Raw genomic sequence first — 19545 nt, 5'->3', positions numbered from 1 at the left:
CCAACATTAATTCATCATGTCATTTTATAGAAGGCCTGAATCTCCATACATAATTTGTAAAGTTATGTTATTTATTAGAGAAACTCTCTAATGGCCCTTCTACTACAAATGTTCTTTTTTTTCATTATCACATGACATTTACTCTCTCTCTTCTTTTTAATTGGAGTTCAATTTGCCAATATATAGCATAACACCCAGTGCTCATCCCGCCAAGTGCCCCCCTCAGTGCCCATCACCCAGTCACTCCAACCTCCCGCCCACCTCCCTTTCCACTACCCCTTGTTCGTTTCCCAGAGTTAGGTGTCTCTCATGTTTTGTCACTCTCGCTGATATTTTCACTCATTTTCTCTCCTTTCCCTTTATTCCCTTTCATTAATTTTTATATTCCCCAAATGAATGAGACCATATAATGTTTGTCCTTCTCCAATTGACTTATTTCACTCAGCATAATACCCTCCGGATCCATCCACGTTGAAGCAAATGGTGGGTACTTGTCATTTCTGATGGCTGAGTAATATTCCATTGTATACATTTACCAAATCTTCTTTATCCATTCATCTTTCGAAGGACACCGAGGCTCCTTCCAGTTTGGCTATTGTGGACATTGCTGCTAGAAGCATTGGGGTGCAGGTGTTCCAGTGTTTCACTGCATCTGTAAGATAAGAAATTTAAGAAGTCTATCTAGGTGACCATCTGGTAGAGAAGAGGTATTCTAAATTTATTCTATAATGATGCCACTTATGCTTGCTATTATAGAACTCCAGTTATATATTGAATTATCAGAGGTCTTTTAAAAATATATTATTTTAGGGACGCCAGGGTGGCTGAGCAGTTGAGCGTCTGCCTTTGGCTCAGGGCGTGATCCCACGGTCCTGGGATCAAATTCTGCATCGGGTTCCCCATGGGGAGCCTGCTTCTCTCTCTGCCTCTGTTTCTGCCTCTCTGTCTCTCATGAATAAATGAATAAAATCTTTTTAAAAAATGTATAGTTTTAGGGATCCCTGGGTGGCTCAGTGGTTGAGCGTCTGCCTTTGGCTCAGGTTGTGATCCTAGTGTCCTGGGATTGAGTCCTGCATCAGTCTTCCCATGGGGAGCCTACTTCTCCCTCTACCTATGTCTCTGCCTCTCTCTGTGTCTCTTGAGAATAAATAAATAAAATGTTTTAAAAAATTAAATAAATTAAAAATGTATTATTTTACAAATGATGTACTATATGTTGGCTAATTGAATTTAAATTAAAAAAAACCCTATGTTTTAATCAATGATTCTTATATATAAGAACCACAGGATTTCTACAGCCATTTTTTCAAACTTGTCAATCAATTTTTAAATATCTCTTAATTTTCATAGACCTCATGAAATAATTGGGAACCTGAAGCACTTTTAAAAGGCACTTCTTGGGGTGCCTGGGTGACTCTGTTCGTTAAGTGTCTGACTCTCTGTTTTGACTCAGGTCATGGTCTCCTGGTTGTGGGATCAAGTCCCACATTGGGCTCTGTGTTCAGTGTGGAGTCTGCTGCAGATTCTCTCACTCCCTCTCACCCACACTCTCAGTCTCTGTCTCTCAAATAAATAAATATCTTAAAAAATAATAAAAATAAAAAAACAAAGAGGCACTTCTTGACAATTTGAGATGAAAAACTGGATCTTTTCATCAGGTCAGTAAGGCATTCCATGGAGGGAAACTATGGCACATATGAGATTGTAATCATAATTACAATGTAATGTCATTTCACCTGGGTCAGCAGTGCCTTCTCTTCTCTCTTTTCTGATTTTAGAAGCACCAAGCAATGACTGGGGGAGGAAATACTACAGAGATCACTTATTTCATCCTTTTGGGATTCTCTGATTTCCCCAGAATCCTAGCAGTGCTCTTTGCTGTATTCCTGCTGATTTACGTTTTGACTCTGACTTGGAACCTGGGCCTCATCATCTTAATAAGGATGGACTCTCACCTCCACACGCCCATGTACTTCTTCCTCAGTAATCTGTCCTTCATCGATGTCTGCTATGTGACCTCTACAGCTCCCAAGATGCTCTCCAACTTTTTCCAAGAGCAGCAAACCATCACCTTTGTGGGTTGTGCCGTTCAGTACTTTGTCTTTTCAACCATGGGACTGAGTGAGTCTTGTCTCATGACAGCCATGGCTTATGACCGATACACTGCCATTTGTAACCCACTTCTCTATTCATCAGTCATGTCACCCACGCTCTGTATTCAGATGGTGCTGGGATCCTATCTGGCTGCACTCTCTGCTAGTATATCCCAGTTGTGTGCCATGTTTCAGCTTCATTTCTGTGGGCCGAATGTCATCAACCACTTCTTCTGTGACATGCCCCAACTATTAATCCTGTCCTGCACTGACACTTTGTTTGTAAACCTCTTGACTGCTATATTAACAATGATCTTTGGGATAATAAATGCCTTTATTATTGTGATATCCTATGGATTTATTGTCATCTCCATCATGAAGATCACTTCAGCTAAAGGCAGATCCAAAGCTTTTAACACCTGTGCTTCTCATCTGACAGCAGTTTCTCTCTTCTATACCTCAGGTATCTTTGTCTATTTGAGTTCCAGCTCTGGTGGTTCCTCCAGCTTTGACAGATTTGCATCAGTATTCTACACTGTGGTTATTCCCATGTTGAATCCCTTGATTTACAGTCTGAGGAACAAGGAAATCAAAGATGCCTTGAAGAGGTTACAAAAGAAGACATGGTATTGCTGAGGTCCTGTCTAGAGTTGTCCTCTTGAAACCTTAACCGCTAATAATGTGCAGAAGAATGGATCTAACAAAATTCATACTTCCTTTGGATAAAGAAAGCTTTTTTGTTTTAAAGATTTTATTTATTCATGTGAGACACAGAGGTAGAGACAAAGGTAGATGGAGGAGCAGCGCCCTGTGGAGAGAAGACATGAACAGACATTTCTCCAAAGAAGATATACACATGGCCAACAGACAAAAAATGCCCCACATCACTTGCCTTAAGGGAAATACAAATCAAAACCACAATGAGATACCATCTCACACCAGTCAGAATGGCTAAAGTTGACAAGACAGGAAAGAACAAATGTTGGCAAGGATGCAGAGAGAGGGGAACTGCCTTACCCTGTTGATGGGAATGCAAGATGGTGCAGCCACTCTGGAAAACAGTATGGGGGATCCTCAGGAAGTTAAAATAGAGTTACCCTATGGTCCAGCAATGCAATACTAGGTATTTTTCCCAAAGATACCAGATGTAGTGATCCAAAGGGGCGCCTACACCCTAATGTTCATAGTAGCAATGTCCACAATAGCCAAACCGCGGAGAGAGCTGAGATGTCCATGGAAAAATGAATGAATAAAAAAGATGTGGTCTATATATACAATGGAATATTGCTTAGCCATCAGAAAGGATGACTATTTACCATTTACATCGATGTGAGTGGAACTGTAGGGCATTATGCTAAGTGAAATAATCAGAGAAAGACAATTATCTCTTGGTTTTTAAGAAACCATATGATAGAAACAGCACAGAGGATCATAGGGGAAGGGAGAGAAACCTGAATGGGAAGCCATCAGAGAAGGAGAAAAACCATGAGAGACTCTTACCTATAGGAAACAAACTGAAGTTTGCTGGAGGGGATGTTGGTGGGGGTGATGGAGTAACTGGGTGATGGGCATTAAGGAGGGCACGTGATATGATGAGCACTGGGTTTTTTTTTTTTAATTAATTTTTATTGGTGTTCAATTTAGAGCACTGGGTTTTATATGCAATTGATAAATTACTGAACACTGCATCTAAAACTAATGATGTACTAATTGATTGGCTAATTTATTTTAAATAAAAAAAAAGAAGTAGTCACCTCCTTCAGTCTTTACTGACTGGCTTTGAGAGAGAAATATCTTTTGTCAGCCCTGGTAGGGATTCTGAGATTTCTTTGATTTTTTTTTACATGCATAATCTTGTTCCACACTTTTTGTTTCCTCTTAAGAGAGGAGTCATAAAATTGTATGCCTTCTCTTTATCCTTCAAAGCCACACTGGGTATGGAAAGCTACCCATTTCGCTTCCTGAGAGCATTGCTAACCACTAAGATTTGTGGGACTTCTCCTAGACCCACAGTCAGGCAGTTCTCTTTGTGTTCTCACTAGCCATCTGTGAGCCTGCTTGCTCTTTACTCATATGTACAGATGTTCATGTTTCTTAAAATTTGTGCAACTTATTTTTTATTCTGAGTCTTATATAAGTTCAACCATCTAAGGTTCTTTTTTTGGTATGCTTCTGCTAATTGTTTTTTTTTTTTTTGTTAACTCTCAGTGCCATCGTGCTTCTGTACTTAGTATTTTTGATTTTGAGCTGTTCATTCTTTTAGAATTCCATCTATGAAAATACTTTGAAGTCTGAGATGAAGGTGAGTTTCTCCAGAGAATACTTTCATCTACTTCTGTCAGGTAATGAGAACATTGCTATTAAAGTTGAGGTCCATGGACTGGTGCCAGTCTGCAAATGACAACAGGAGAAGATTTCCCCATAATGTAAATCATCTGCAGCACTAAGCACGCTGTTTACTTCAGCTATCATGTATTTCATAGCAATACTTTGACTGAAGCTGTGAATTGAGTTATAATATGCCACAAACTCCTTATCTCATGCCTGACTTATAAAAATGATTTATGGACTAACTATATTGAATTTTACTAGCCTATTGAATTGACTATATCAAATATTGGTATCTCTTGAAATTCAATTCCCATTTGAGGTTTTTCAGGCATTTCAAGTTGTGTGAAATTGGACTGCACTAGGCATTCCAAAGTGTTAACTGTATTGTAGTTACAAATTTCCTTGGAGAGATTAAAATAACTTCATCTTTTCTACTCAATGTCAAGTCTTATTTTGTTATTTTTTATGATGACAGATGGTAACCATATTTATTATGGTGAGCACAGTGCATAGAATTGTTTTTTTATTGGAGATCAATTTGCCAACATGACACCAGTGCTCATCCTGCCAAGTGACCCCCTCAGTGCCCATCATCCAGTCACCCCAACCCCCTGTCCACCTCATTTTTCACTATCCCTTGTTTGCTTCCCAGAGTTAGGTGTCTCTCATGTTTTGTGTCCCCACTGATATTTTTATTCATTTCATCTCCTTTCCCTTTATTCCCTTTCACTAATTCTTATATTCCCCAAATGAATGAGACCATATAATGTTTGTCCTTCTCAGATTGACTTATTTCACTCAGCATAACACCCTCCAGTTCCATCCACGTTGAAGCAAATAGTGGGTATTTGTCTTTTCTAATGGCTGAGTAATATTCCATTGTATACATAAACCACATCTACAAGTTTTAGACATACATCTTTCCTTCCATTGAGGGATAATTATTATATGAGCTTTTACTTTTGAACTAATGGTATATTTCTTTGGGGACCCCGGAATTATATGGGATTCTCCTGTTAGAATCTCCAACTTGATTGTGTCCTTATTACAGATCCCTGAATCCCATGCAGCTAAAAAATATCTATGCGCATGTGTCTCAGCCTGATAAATGTCTTCAATACCAAACCAGTTTCACTGTTCTGCTACCTCTCTGGGTTCTCTTTTTTACTTAGTATTTCTTTTGAATAGTACTTAACCTTTTTTAAAAAAAAACTAACTGATGCATTTGAACAAATTTCTAAAATATTTTATCCAGCATTTTTAGTTGCTACTTTGGGCAATGAGACCTCCTTGTATGATCTCAAGATAATATTTAGTTTGTCTTTTGAATTCTTGCCTGAGGTTCATTTGGTCCACTGCCACCTATTCATCTGTCATTAATGGGGTTTGTGTTTTTAGATATACTGTTTTTTTTCTAGAGATTTATTTAAGATAGAGAGAGCAGGAGGAGGGACAGAGGTAGAGGGATTGAGTCTCAAGCCGACTCCCTACTGAGTGCTGAACCTAATGCAGGGCTTGATCTCACAACTCCAAGATCATGACCTGAGCAAAAATCAAGAGTTAGAGGCTTAACTGACTGAGCCACACAGACGCCCCACTAGAATACATTGTTTTCTTAACATAGGTGAAGATCTACACTGGTATGGATTTTTTTGCAGATGTAGGTTAATAAAAACATTCCTAAAAACAAATAAATAAAAATAAAATACCTGTGGGAAGTCCTTTTTTTTTTCTTTGTTATATTGTTTACAAGGCATTCATTTAAGCTAGAGGGGTGAATAGAGAAATAACATCATGCATGTAATTTTAATAGCCTGAGGATACTGGAATAATAACAGATTTCTTTTACTAGTCTCCTTCACATCTCAGAAGGTACTATGGCAATGATGGAAGGAAGAAACAGCACTATAGTTACCAGGTTTATCTTACTGAGATTCTCTGAATTTCCAAGATGTGAAGTCATTGTCTTTTCAATATTCCTAGGCCTCTACCTCATGACAGTGTCCTGGAATGTGGATCTCATCACCCTGATCAAGATGGAATCCTACCTGCACACCCCTGTGGATTTCTTTATCAATAAGCTGCCTTCTTAGGCATTTGTTACATTTCCTCCACAAGTTCCAAGATGCTCCCTGATTTCTTCAAGAAGCAGAAATCCATCTCCTTTCTGGGGTGGACCACGCAGCACTTCTTCTTCTCTAGCCTGGGTCTGACTGAGAGCTGTCTCCTGGCAGCTATGGCTTATGACTGATATGCTGCCATTGGTAATCCTCTGCTCTATACTGCCATCATGTCATCCACCCTCTGTGTGCAGATGGTGACAGAACATTGTATAACTTGATTCTCGGGCTCATTTATCCAACTGTATGCCCTACGTCAGCTCCATTTCTGTGGGCCAAATGCCATCAATCATTTCTTCTATGATCTTCCCCTACCGCCGATCTTATCCTGCTCTGACACATTTTTCTTTCAACTCATGACCTCTGTGCTCATAGTGATCTTTGGACTCACATCTGTCTTGGTTATCATGATATCCTATGGTTATATTGTTGCTACCATTTTGGAGATCACATGCTTCTCACTGACAGCTGTGACTCTTTTTTATGGCTCCAGCACCTTTGTCTATTTGTGCCCTAGTTCTGATGATTTTCTGAGCCAAAATAAGCTTTAATCTGTTGTATATCCTGTGATGATTCCTATGTTAAATCTATTGATCTACAGCTTAAGGAGTAAGGAAATCGAAGATGCCTCAAGCAGATGGAAGAAGAGAATATTTTCATAGAATTATTGATTATGGGGTACCTTTTAGGGCTTAGGACACAAAATATACAGAACAGTGTATGAAAAATTGCTTTAACAGTACTTAATAATCCTTGTAATAGATTGTATAGGTTTTCACAGATATTTGCTTCCCCTTTATTCCCTGAGAGAGGATTTTACTTCCTCCCTTTGGAGTCAGGCTTGGGCATGTGACTTGTTATGGCAAATGAAGTGTGAGTAGATGTGACATATCCCACATCTAGGTAGAGGCTTTATATATGAGTGTGATTTTTTTACCTTTTTATTTCCCAGTGCTTTCATTAGTGGTTGGCTTGTAAGGAATAAGATGATGATGCAGGATGAGAACCCCTAGCTGACACCAGATGAATATGTAATGTTAAAAAGAAATAAATTTGTTTGGGATTGTTTGCATGTACTCAGTGCATTATACTGTCATAGAAATTTGTAGAGGCAGTAGTATGCTATTAAAAAAATTAAGTATTAACATTTGTAAGTTTCTTCAGGGCCAAGCAGTAATTATCAAGCCATATGTTATTGACAACTGGAAGGATAGCAATTTATGTTTGGCACAATAAAACATTTGATATGACTGTCACCTGTGATAACTTGGAAGGGAGGGGAAATCTGGGTGGCTCAATGGTTGAGTGTCTACCTTTGGCTCGGAGAGTGATCCTGGGATCTGGGATTGAGTCCCACATTGGGCTTCTTGCGAGGAGCCTGCTTCTCCCTCTGCCTATGTTTCTGTCTATTTCTCTCTGTGTCTATCATGAATAAATAATAAATCTTTAAAAAAAACTTGGAAGGGAGATTATGTGGATAAATGGAATTCTTGTAGCATGAGTTAGTTGTTGTTCTACACAAATGAGATGAGCTCACAAAACAACTGGCCAGTTTGCATGGAAGAATGAAAGAGAATAGACAGAGTCTAGAAATTTAGAGACTTGAGAGGAGCTAATATGGCAGGATAGTAGGAGGTCCCTAGGCTTGTCTCATCCCTTAAACACAACCAGATAAGTATCAAGTCATTCTAAATAACCAAGAAATTGACCTGAGGACTGACAGGACAAACTGCACAACTTGAAGGAGAGAAGAGGTCACAGTGAGGAAGGTAGGAAGTACAGATATGTGGTTTGAGGGCGAAATGTATTGTGGGAGCTGTAGAGGGGAGGGAGCCCTGGTCACAAAGGGAAGAGAGAGAGAGGGAGAGAGATAGAGAGGGAGAGACAGAGACAGAGAGAGAAGTACATGGGAATGTACAAGGAGAACACTTCTACAAAACCATGACTGGGAAAATGAGAGGGGGTGATTTTCATGAGGTTTGCAACCAGTGGGGCTCAGACTCTGAGGATCATTTAAGGTGCATGGGGAAGCACTGTTTGCACTTCCTGGAGTGCATCTGTGAGAGGTGGCATTTGCAGAGATGTCTCTTCAGGGGCAAAAGAGCCAACATGTGCCATTTACCTCCCTCGCCTCTCAGTATGGGTGCAGAAACAGCTGCTGGGGCCACTAACCCGAACACTGGCTCTTAGGCTGGTTTGCTCTAAATCCCATGTTGCTGCACTCTGGGTCAACTACCCTGCTGGGTCAAACTTACATCAGTTCCAGCATGTTGAGACCCTCCCCCAGAAGATCAGCACAGGTCCCTGCTATACCAGGTCCCTAAGGTTTGGAGTTTTTTTTTTTAAATTTTTAAATTTATTTATTTATGATAGCCACAGAGAGAGAGAGAGAGAGAGAGAGAGAGGCAGAGACACAAGCAGAGGGAGAAGCAGGCTCCATGCACGGGGGCGCCGATGTGGGATTCGATCCCTGGTCTCCAGGATCGCGCCCTGGGCCAAAGGCAGGTGCTTAACTGCTGCGCCACCCAGGGATCCCATGGTTTGGAGTTTTAAAAGTCAGCAGGCTAAGCTGGGATAGAGCCCAGGCATACAATCCTGGAGAAGGACAGTGTGAAAACAGCAATCTGAAAAATGTCTGAGATACATGAGAAGAAATTATTCACTCTTTTGGGACTATTTCCCTGAGAGCAACAAGCATGGAGAACCCTTTCAGGAGACAAAAGAGCTGGCTAGCCCCATTTCCCTCCCCCATCCTCATCATAAAGCAGGTTCAATAAATAGCACAACACCAACGGGGGCTGTTTAACCTGTTTAACACCAAGTCCACCACCCTGTCCCATGCTCTGCTGGTACTCTTCTTAGGCTAGTGTGCCTAAGTCCCAGCACAGTGGGCCCTTTCCCAGGTGACCAACACACATGCAACATGTCTACTGACCAGAGAGTTCTGCAAGGCTTCAGTTCTAGTGGAAGCAGCATCAGGTCTTATTTAAAACAAGCAGGCCAGAGCACACCTAGTTAAAGTTCACCACATTCTAGTCAAGGTCCAAACGCTGCCCCACTGCCCACTGCAGGCAAGGAGGGCCTCTGTAGACAACTGGCACAGAGCAGCCAAAACACAGTACAGAGTGCACTCAGTACACACCAGAAACACTCCCTGAAGCACCAGACAGTGAACACTATATGACTTCTTCTTCACAAAGCCATTACTCTTAGGAGCAGAAAACATAAAAGACTTTTCTAAAACTTAGAGAGAATGCTGAGATGAAGGAATTCATCCCAAAAAAGGAGAAGAGAAGGTAATAGCCAGAGATAAATAATAGTGAAAGGGAATATAAGGGAAGGGAGAAGAAATGTGTGGGAAATATCAGAAAGGGAGACAGAACATAAAGACTCCTAACTCTGGGAAATGAACTAGGGGTGGTGGAAGGGGAGGAAGGTGGGGGGTGGGGGTGAATGGGTGACGGGCACTGAGGGGGACACTTGACGGGATGAGCACTGGGTGTTATTCTGTATGTTGGTAAATTGAACACCAATAAAAAGTTAATTTATTTTAAAAAAACAAAATAAATATAAGTAATATGCCTGATGGAGGATTTATGATTAAAGCACCAATCATAAGGATACTTGCTGGCCTTGATAAAAGTATGGAGACCCTTCCTACAGAGATAAAAATAGTTAAAAACAGCCATAAATGAAAATTGCAATAACTGAGATTTGAAACAGACAGGGTGGGTGTAATGACCACAAGGATAGAAGGAGCAGAGGAATAAGTAAGTGTTATAGAAGATAGAAATATAGAAAACAATGAAGCTGAACCAAAGAGAGAAAGAAGAATTATGTCTCCTGAGAATAGACTCAGGGAACTCAGTGACTGCATCAAATGTAATCAAATTCATATCATAGGGGTCCTAGAAGAAGATAGAGAAAAGGTGCAGAATGTTTATTTGAGGAAATAATACAGCTTCCCCTAATCTTGAGGGAAACTGACATCCAAATCCAGGAGGCACAGAGTACTCCGATCAAAATCAACAAAAGCAGTCCAATAACAAGAAAAATTTTAATTACATTTGCAAAATGCATAAATAAATAAAAAACCCCTAAAAGCAGCAAGATAAAAGAACTCCCTAACTTACGAAAGGAAGACCCATAAGGATAGCTGCAGATCTCTCCACTGAAATTTGGCAAGCCAGAAGGGAGTCACATGATATATTCAACATACTGAATGGGAAAAATCTGCAGCCAAGAATACTCTACCCAAACAAGGCTATCATTCAGAATAGAGAGATAAAGAGTTTCCCAGAGAAACAAAAGCTAAAGAAGTTTCTGATCACTAAACCAGCCCTGCAAGAAGTATATATATATTTATAAAGATTTTATTTATTTATTCATGAGAGAGAGAGAGAGAGAGAGAGAGGCAGAGACACAGGCAGAGGGAGAAGCAGGCTCCATGCAGGAAGCCTGATGTGGGACTTGATATTGAGACCCCGGGATCACGTCTTGAGCCAAAGACAGATGCTGAAGTGCTGAGCCACCCAGGTGACCCCCTGAAAGAAATATTAAAGGGGACTCTTTGAGTGGGAAAGAAAGACCAAAAGTGACAACGATTAGCAAGGAACGGAGAAAATCTCCAGAAACTGCAACAAAACAAGTAATAAAATTTCACTAAATATGTATCTATCGATAATTACTCTAAATGTAAATGGACTAACTGCTCCAATCATAAGACATAGGGTGTCAGCATGGATGGATTAAAAAACCAGACCCATATACATGCTGCCTACCGGAAACTCATTTTACGGTAGATTGAAAGTGAGGGGATGGAGAAACATTTATCATGCAAATGGAGGTCAGAAGAAAGCCAGAGTAGCAATATTTATATCAGACAAACTAGATTTTATTTAATTTATTTATTTTTAAAATTTTATTTATTTTTTCATGATAGTCACACACAGAGAGAGAGAGGCAGAGACATAGGCAGAGGGAGAAGCAGGCTCCATATAGGGAGCCTGATGTGGGATTCGATCCCGGGTCTCCAGGATCGCGCCCTGGGCCAAAGGCAGGCGCTAAACCGCTGCACCACCCAGGGATCCTGACAAACTAGATTTTAAACCAAAGATTGTAACAAGGGATGAAGAGGGCACTACAATTAAGGGGGCCATCCAAATTGAAGATCTAAAAATTATAAATATCTATGCCCCTAACATGGTAGCACCCAAATATATATAATAATTTAATAACAGACATAAAGGATCTCAATGAAAATAACACTAATAGTCATAGGGGAATCTAAATACCCCACATACATCAATGGACAGACAATCGAAGCAGAAAATCAACAAGGAAACAATGGTTTTGAATGGCACACTGGACCAGATGGACTTAATGGATATATTCAGCATATTTCATCCTAAAGCAGAAGAATACACATTCTTTTCAAGTGCACATGGTTCATTCTCCAGAATAGATTACATACTAGGTCACAAACCAGGTCAGGCCTCAACAAGCACAAAAAGATTGAGGTCATACCATGCATATTTTCTGACCACAATCTATGAAACTTGAAGTCAACCACAAGAAAAAATTTGGAAGGACCATAAATACATGGAGGATAAAAAATATGCTATTAAAGAATGAATAGGTCAACTAGGAAATCAAAGAATAAAATTTAAAATATACACTGTTGGTGCGAATGTGAAATGGTGCAGCCATTCCGGAAAATTGTGTGGAGGTTCCTCAAAGAGTTAAAAGTAGACCTGCCCTATGACCCAGCAATTGCACTGCTGGGGATTTACCCAAAGATGCAGATGCAATGAAATGCCGGGACATCTGCACCCCGATGTTTATAGCAGCAATGTCCACAATAGCCAAACTGTGGAAGGAGCCTTGGTGTTCATCGAAAGATGAATGGATAAAGAAGATGTGGTTTATGTATACAATGGAATATTACTCAGCCATTAGAAATGACAAATACCCACCATTTGCTTCAACGTGGATGGAACTGGAGGGTATTACGCTGAGTGAAATAAGTCAACCAGAGAAGGAAAAACATTTTATGGTCTCATTCATTTGGGGAATATAGATAATAGTGAGGGGGAATGGAGGAGAAGGGAGAAGAAATGGGTGGGAAATGTCAGAAAGGGAGACAGAACATGAAGACTCCTAAGTTTGGGAAACGAACTAGGGGTGGTGGAAGGGGAGGAGGGCGGGGGGTGGGGGCAAATGGATGACGGGCACTGAGGGGGGCACTTGATGGGATGAGCACTGGGTGTTAGTCTGTATGCTGGCAAATTGAACACCAATATAAAATAAATTTATTATTAAAAAAATAAAAAACACACAGAAACAAATGAAAATGAAAACACAATGGTCCAAAACCTTTGGGATGCAGTAAAAGTGGTCGAAAGAGGTAATATATAGCAATACAGGCCTACCTCAAGAAGCAAGAAAAATCTCAAATTAACAACTATTTTCATCTAAAGGAGCTAGAAAATTTACAACAAAAGTACAAACAGTGTATGTTCTCATTCATTTGGGGAATATAAATAATAGTGAAAGGGAATATAAAAGAAGGGAGAAGAAATGTGTGGGAAATATCAGGAAGGGAGACAGAACATAAAGACTCCTAACTCTGGGAAATGAACTAGGGGTGGTGGAAGGGGAGGAGGGTGGGGGGTGGGGGTGAATGGGTGACGGGCACTGAGGGGGACACTTGACGGGATGAGCACTGGGTGTTATTCTGTATGTTGGTAAATTGAACACCAATAAAAATTAACTTATTAAAAATAAGTACAACAAAAAAAGGACAACAAACAATAAAGCCTAAAGCCAGTAGAAGTGAAATAATAAAAATTATAGCAGAAATAAATGATATAGGGGTGGTGCAAGGGGAGGTGGGTGGGGGGGTGGGTGGGGGTGACTGGGTGACGGGCACTGAGGGGACACTTGATGGGATGAGCCCTGGGTGTTATTCTATATGTTGGCAAATAGAACACCAATAAAAATATATTTATAAAAAAAGAAATAAATGATATAGAAGCTAGAAAACAGTAAAACAGATAAATGAAACCAGGAACTTGTTCTCTAAAAACATTAATAAAATTGATAATCCCCTAGCCAGACATATCAAAAAGAAAAAGGAAATTACCGAAGTAAAATCACATGTGAGAGAGAAGAAATGACAACCAACCCCACAGAAATACAAACAATTGTAAGTGAATATTATGAAAAACTACATGCCAACAAATTTGACAACCTGGAAGACATGGATAAGTTCTTAGAAACATATGAACTACCAAAACTGAAGCAGGAAGAAATAGAAAACTTGAACAGACTGATAACCAGCAAAGGAATTGAATCTGTTATCAAACAACTCCCAGCAAACAAAAGTTCGGGGCCAGATGGCTTCACAGGCAAATTATACCAAACATTTAAAGGCGAATCCATACACATTCTTCTCAAACTATTCAAAAAAAAAAAAAAAAACCACAACACACACACACACACACACACACAAACAGAAATGGAAGGAAAACTTCCACATTTATTCTATGAGGTTAGCATTACCCTGATTCCAAAACTAGACAAAGACTCCACTAAAAAGGAGATCTACAGGTCAATATCCCTGATGAACATGGATACAAAAATTCTCAACAAAATACTAGCCAATGGAATCCAACAATACATTAAAACAATCATTCACCATGATAAAGTGGTATTTATTCCTGGGCTGCAGGGTTGGTTCAGTATTTGCAAAATCAGTCAACATGTATACCATATTAATAAAAGAAAGGAGAAGAATCATATGATTTTTTCAATATATGCAGAAAAATCATTTGACACAGGAGAATATACATTCATGATAAAAACCCTCAACAAATAAGATTAGAGGGAACCTACCTCAACATAATAAAGGCCTGATAAGAAAACGCCACAGCTAGTATCATCCTCAATGTTGAAAAACTGAAAGCTTTTCCTCTGTGGTCAGGAACAAGACAGGGATGTCCATTCTCATCATTATTATTTAACATAGTCCTGGAAGTCCTAGTTTCGGCAATCAGACAATGAAAAGAAATAAAAGTCATCCATGTCACCAAGGAAGGAGTAACACTTTCACTATTTGCAAATGACATGATACTCTAAATAGAAAACCCAAAAGACTCCACCAAAAATTGCTAGAACTGATAACATGAATTCAGTAAAGTCACAGGATACAAAATAAATGTACAGAAATCTTTTGCATTTCTATACATTAGTAATGATGCAGCAGGAAGAGAAGTCAAGGAATCAATCCCATTTATAGTTGCACCAAAACCCAAAAGAGACCTAGGAATAGACCTAGCCAAAGACCTAGTGAAAGACTTGTACTCTGAAAAATAAAAAACTCTGATGAAAGAAATTGAAGAGGACACAAGGAAATGGAAAAACATTCCTTGCTCACAGATTAGAAGAACAAATATTGTTAAAATGTCTATACTACTCAAAGCGATCTTCACATTTAATGCAATCCTTATCAAAATACCAACAGCTTTTTTCACAGAGCTGGAACAAACAATCCTAAAATTTTTATGGAACCACTAAAGGCCCCAAATAGCCAGAGCAATCTTGGAAAAGCAAAGCAAAGCTGGAGTCATCACAATTCCAGCCTTCAAGTTGGAATTGCAACTGTCCATTGTAAAGCTGTCCTAATTAAGGCAGTGTGGTACTGGCACAAAAATAGGTAGATCAATAGAAGAGAATAGAAAATCCAGCAATGAACCCATACCTATATGGGTTCTATCTTTATCAATCTTTATCTAATCTTTATCAAAGCAGGAAAGAATATCCAGTGGGAAAAATTCTCTTCAACAAATGGTGTTGGGAAAAATTCTCTTCAACAAATGGTGTTGGGAAAAATTCTCTTCAACAAATGGTGTTGGGAAAAATTCTCTTCAACAAATGGTGTTGGGAAAGCTGGACAGCAACATGCAAAAGAATGAAACTGGACCGCTTCCTTATACTATACAGAAACATAAATTCAAAATGAATGGCAGATCGAAAGATGAATGAATAAAGAAGATGTGGTTTATGTATACAATGGAATATTACTCAGCCATTAGAAATGACAAATACCTACCATTTGCTTCAATGTGAATGGAACTGGAGGGTATTACGCTGAGTGAAATAAGTCAATCGGAGAAGGTAAACATTATAATATAAAAAATAGTGAAAGGAAATAATGGGGAAAGGTGAAAAAAGGAGTGGGAAATATCAGAAAGGGAGACAGAACATGAAAGACTCCTAACTCTGGGAAACAAATTAGGGGTGGTGGAAGGGGAGGTGGGCAGGGAAGCGGGGGTGACTGGGTGATGGGCACTGAGGGAGGCACTTGATGAGATGAGCACTGGGTGTTATTCTATACGTTGGCAAATTGAACACCAATAAAAAATAAATTAATAAAAAATAAAAAAATGGATGGAAGATGTAAATATGAAACAGGAAACCATTAAAAGCTTATAGGAGAACATAGGAACCTCATTGACATTGGCTATAGCAACTTCTTACTAGATAAATCACTTGATGCAAGGGAAATAAAAGCAAAAGTAGATTATTAGGACCTCATCAAAATAAAAAGCTTCTGGACAGCAAAGGAAATAACAAAACTAAAAGGCAATCTTCAGAATGGGAGAGTGTAGTTATAAATGACATATCTGATAGAGGGTTAGCATCCAAAGTATATAAGGAACTTGTAAAACTCAACATCCAAAAAACAAATAATCTAGTTTAAAAAATGGCGGAAGATATGAATAGACATTTACCCCAAGAAGACATACAGATGACCAATAGACAAATTGGAAAAATCTCAACATCACTCATCATCAGGGAAATTCAAATCAAAACTACAATGAGATATCACCTCACTCTAATCAGAATGGCTAAAATTAACACAGGAAGCAAGTGTTGGTGAGGCTATAGGAATGTGTAGGAACTCTTACACAGTTGGTGGGAGTACAAAGTGGTGCAGCCACTCTGGAAAACAGTATGGAAGTTCCTCAAAAGATTAAAAATAAAGCTACCCTATGGTCCTGCAATTGTACTAGATATATACCTGAAGGATACAAAAATAGTGATTCAAAGGGATGGATGCATGCACCCCAATGTTTATAGCAGCATTATCAAGAATAGCCAAATTATGGAAAGAGCCTAAATGTCTATCAATTGATGAATAAAGAAGTAAAATATTACTCAGCCATCAAAAAGAATGAAATCTTTCCATTTACAACAACATGGATGGGTTAGAGAGTATTATGCTAAATGAAAAAAAGTCAGAAAAAGACAAATACCATATTATTTCACTCATATGTGGAATTTAAGAAACAAACCAGAGGAACATGGCAGGAGAAATAAAGAGGCAAACCAGAAAACAGAGTCTTAGCTGGAGATAACAAATGCGGGTAGCCAGAGAGAGAAGGTGGGCACCGGGGATGGGTATAAGGACACTAGTTATGAGCCCTGTGTGTTGTGTGTAAGTAATGAATCTCTAAATTCTACACCTGAAACTAAGTAGAATTTAAATTAAAATTTGGAGATAATTTTTAAAAAGAAATTTGGAAACTGATTTTTCATCTCCAACCAGTAAAGACAAAATTTGAAAGACTCAGGGAAAAAAGGGTAATAAAGCTCAGTAGATAAGAAGACAACTATTAATCTGGACTAGCAGAAATTTGACTATTTGAGACTTAAAAAGATTTTTTGGGCCATCAGTTTTCAATGGCCAGGAAGCAATCTGAGACAGCTGATCACACTCCAAAGAAGGAAAAATCTTCAATTTACCCTAAAATGTGGCCAAAGAGGAGAGATATCAAAGTAAGAACTTCATGGCAGATGGAACCAAGTATAATGGAAAATAATGGATTGGGGAGTATGGAAATAGTCTCCAGTCAGGGAATAGTGCACACTCCTAGTGTGAATGTTCCTCATAAGATCTGCCTAGTAGAATCTTGGGATTGCTATAGACCAGTGTGTGCTATATGTCTCTTCCTCCTGAGCTTTCAAAAGAGGTGTGTTTATTGCCTTTTCCTGATCCAAGTTCCACCATTGAATATGGGTATGTAGAAAGAGATAACTTGTTTAGTCCACATGTTTCTAAACTGAGAAGAACCATACAGACATTATTAAGAAACTGCTTGGGATCCCTCAAAGATCCAGTCCTGACTGGAGAAGACACTAAGACAAATATGATTGATTAGCATCTAGAATGTGTAATGGACTCCTATGAATAAAAAAGGCCAATCTCTGAGTTAGTATGGACTAAGTAAATCAATGGGAATTTTGTAATGAAGTACAAATGACCTTGCAACATATTAAAGGATTTAAACCTCATTAATTATAAAGCAATACAAAATGCAATTTCACACTCACAATTTAAGTAAAAACTAACAAGTGGACAGTATCAAGTGTTGACCAGAGTACGCAGTAACAGAGTCCTCATCTTCTGCTGATGAGAGTGTACACTACTACATCTACTTTGGAAAGCAGTCTGTCACTGTTCAATAAAGTGGCCCTACAGGACAGTGGTGAAAGGAAATCCTCCTAGTGGTCAGAGTCCCAAGAAGCACAACTGGTTGTCTAATTTGCATTGAGAGAGAAAGCTCCTGGGTGAAAGATATAAATAGTGTCAGAAAGCTTGACTGGTCAGGAGCCTGGAAGGAGCAAGATTGGAAGACTGGGGACGGGAACATCCAGGGAAGAAGTTTATGGGTGAACCTATGGGCATAAAGCACAGAGATCTTTTTGTCACATGTTAATACCAGAAAGTACCCATTGCAGTAGAAGTTCTCACACTTAGACAGACAGGTTGACAAAGACTGGGAATGTCATCCAGTCTCTCTCTTTGTATATTCCAGTTCATGACCATCATGAGCAGAGAGTGAGCATGGTGGAATGGTTGAAGACAATGCTTTAGCTCCTTCTCACTAAGGCCAAATTACTGACACCACTGGATGCCCAATATGCTAGCAAATAAGCTAGCTAACCCTGAACCCTCAATTGTACCCAAGTATACCAGCCAAGCACTTGGTGGTAGTGGACTCTATCACCTTGGAAGGGAGATTTATGCTTACTTGAATTGACACATTCTTAGTTAAAAGTCTGCCTTCCATGTGTGCAGTATCTCTGCCAGTACCATCATCTGAGGGCTTACAGAACAACCAATCTGTTCCATGTAACATTTCCTCAGCAAAAAGGATACAGGTTATAGCAAAGGAGGCAAGCTAATGGAGTATGATCATGAGATCCACTAATCTTTTATGTCATTACGCAGAAGTGTCAGGTTTAATAGCTGAGTTAATGTGTCAGCTAGAAAAAAAATTCCTTATGGTTAAGGCACTATCAGGGAATCTGTATGTGAACTAAATAAGCAGATAATATATAGTGCTTTCTCCTAGTACCTTGACTAGATAGCTCCAGAAACCAAAGAATGGAGGAGGATTTACATCCTTTCACCGTCATTCCCAGTGACCCACTTTCATAATGTGTGTTTTCTTTCCCATAAACTTAGGTTCTACCAAGTTGGAGGCCCTAGATCCCAGTGGAAGTGGGCAGAGCCGGGAAACGGAAGTTGTCCAATGAACTCAAACCTGAGACTTTCACCTGATGCTAGTAGACCATCAGGCAAAGAAAGGACTTAGTATATAGTGGGGATAATTGACCTGATTATCAAGAGGAGTTAGGGTTGCTGCTACCCAGTCAGCTAGAAGGAGTGTGTTTAGAGCCCAGGGGATTCACCAGGGCATCTCTGGATGCTTCTGTGCCCAGGAGAACAGTTAATGGGCAATTGAAGCAAACAAGAACTATTAAGAGCAAGGCAACTAAGGGCTCAGATTCTTCAGGGATGTCGGTGTGAGTTAACTCTCCAGATGAGCAACGTAGGCCAGCTAAAATAATGGCTGAGAGTGAGGGAAATCTGAAATCAGTAGTGGAGAGATAAGATTAATCTTCTGAGACCTCAGAACTAGCTCCTGTGT

General features: G+C 39.4%; 1 protein-coding gene and 1 pseudogene across 1 annotated transcript; both read left to right on the top strand.

Moving 5' to 3' along the window:
- The first annotated feature begins 1790 nt into the window (after positions 1-1790).
- Positions 1791-2729, top strand: LOC112930424 (olfactory receptor 5AN1). The gene has a single exon (XM_026012742.2). It carries the CDS (start codon positions 1791-1793, stop codon positions 2727-2729), a length of 939 nt encoding a protein of 312 aa, XP_025868527.2.
- A 3578-nt stretch (positions 2730-6307) lies between these two features.
- On the top strand, positions 6308-8000 carry LOC140598928 (olfactory receptor 5AN6-like; annotated as a pseudogene).
- The last annotated feature ends 11545 nt before the right edge of the window (positions 8001-19545 follow it).

Source organism: Vulpes vulpes, chromosome 5 (genome assembly GCF_048418805.1).
Source record: "Vulpes vulpes isolate BD-2025 chromosome 5, VulVul3, whole genome shotgun sequence".
In the NCBI taxonomy this organism is placed as follows: domain Eukaryota; kingdom Metazoa; phylum Chordata; class Mammalia; order Carnivora; family Canidae; genus Vulpes; species Vulpes vulpes.
The sequence above is the reverse complement of the archived record's forward strand: the minus strand, read 5'-3'. Positions and strand labels throughout refer to the sequence as shown.

Coding starts and splice junctions, on each gene's coding strand:
- LOC112930424 (XM_026012742.2), top strand. CDS start 1,791: ATGACTGGGGGAGGAAATACTACAGAGATCACTTATTTCATCCTTTTG.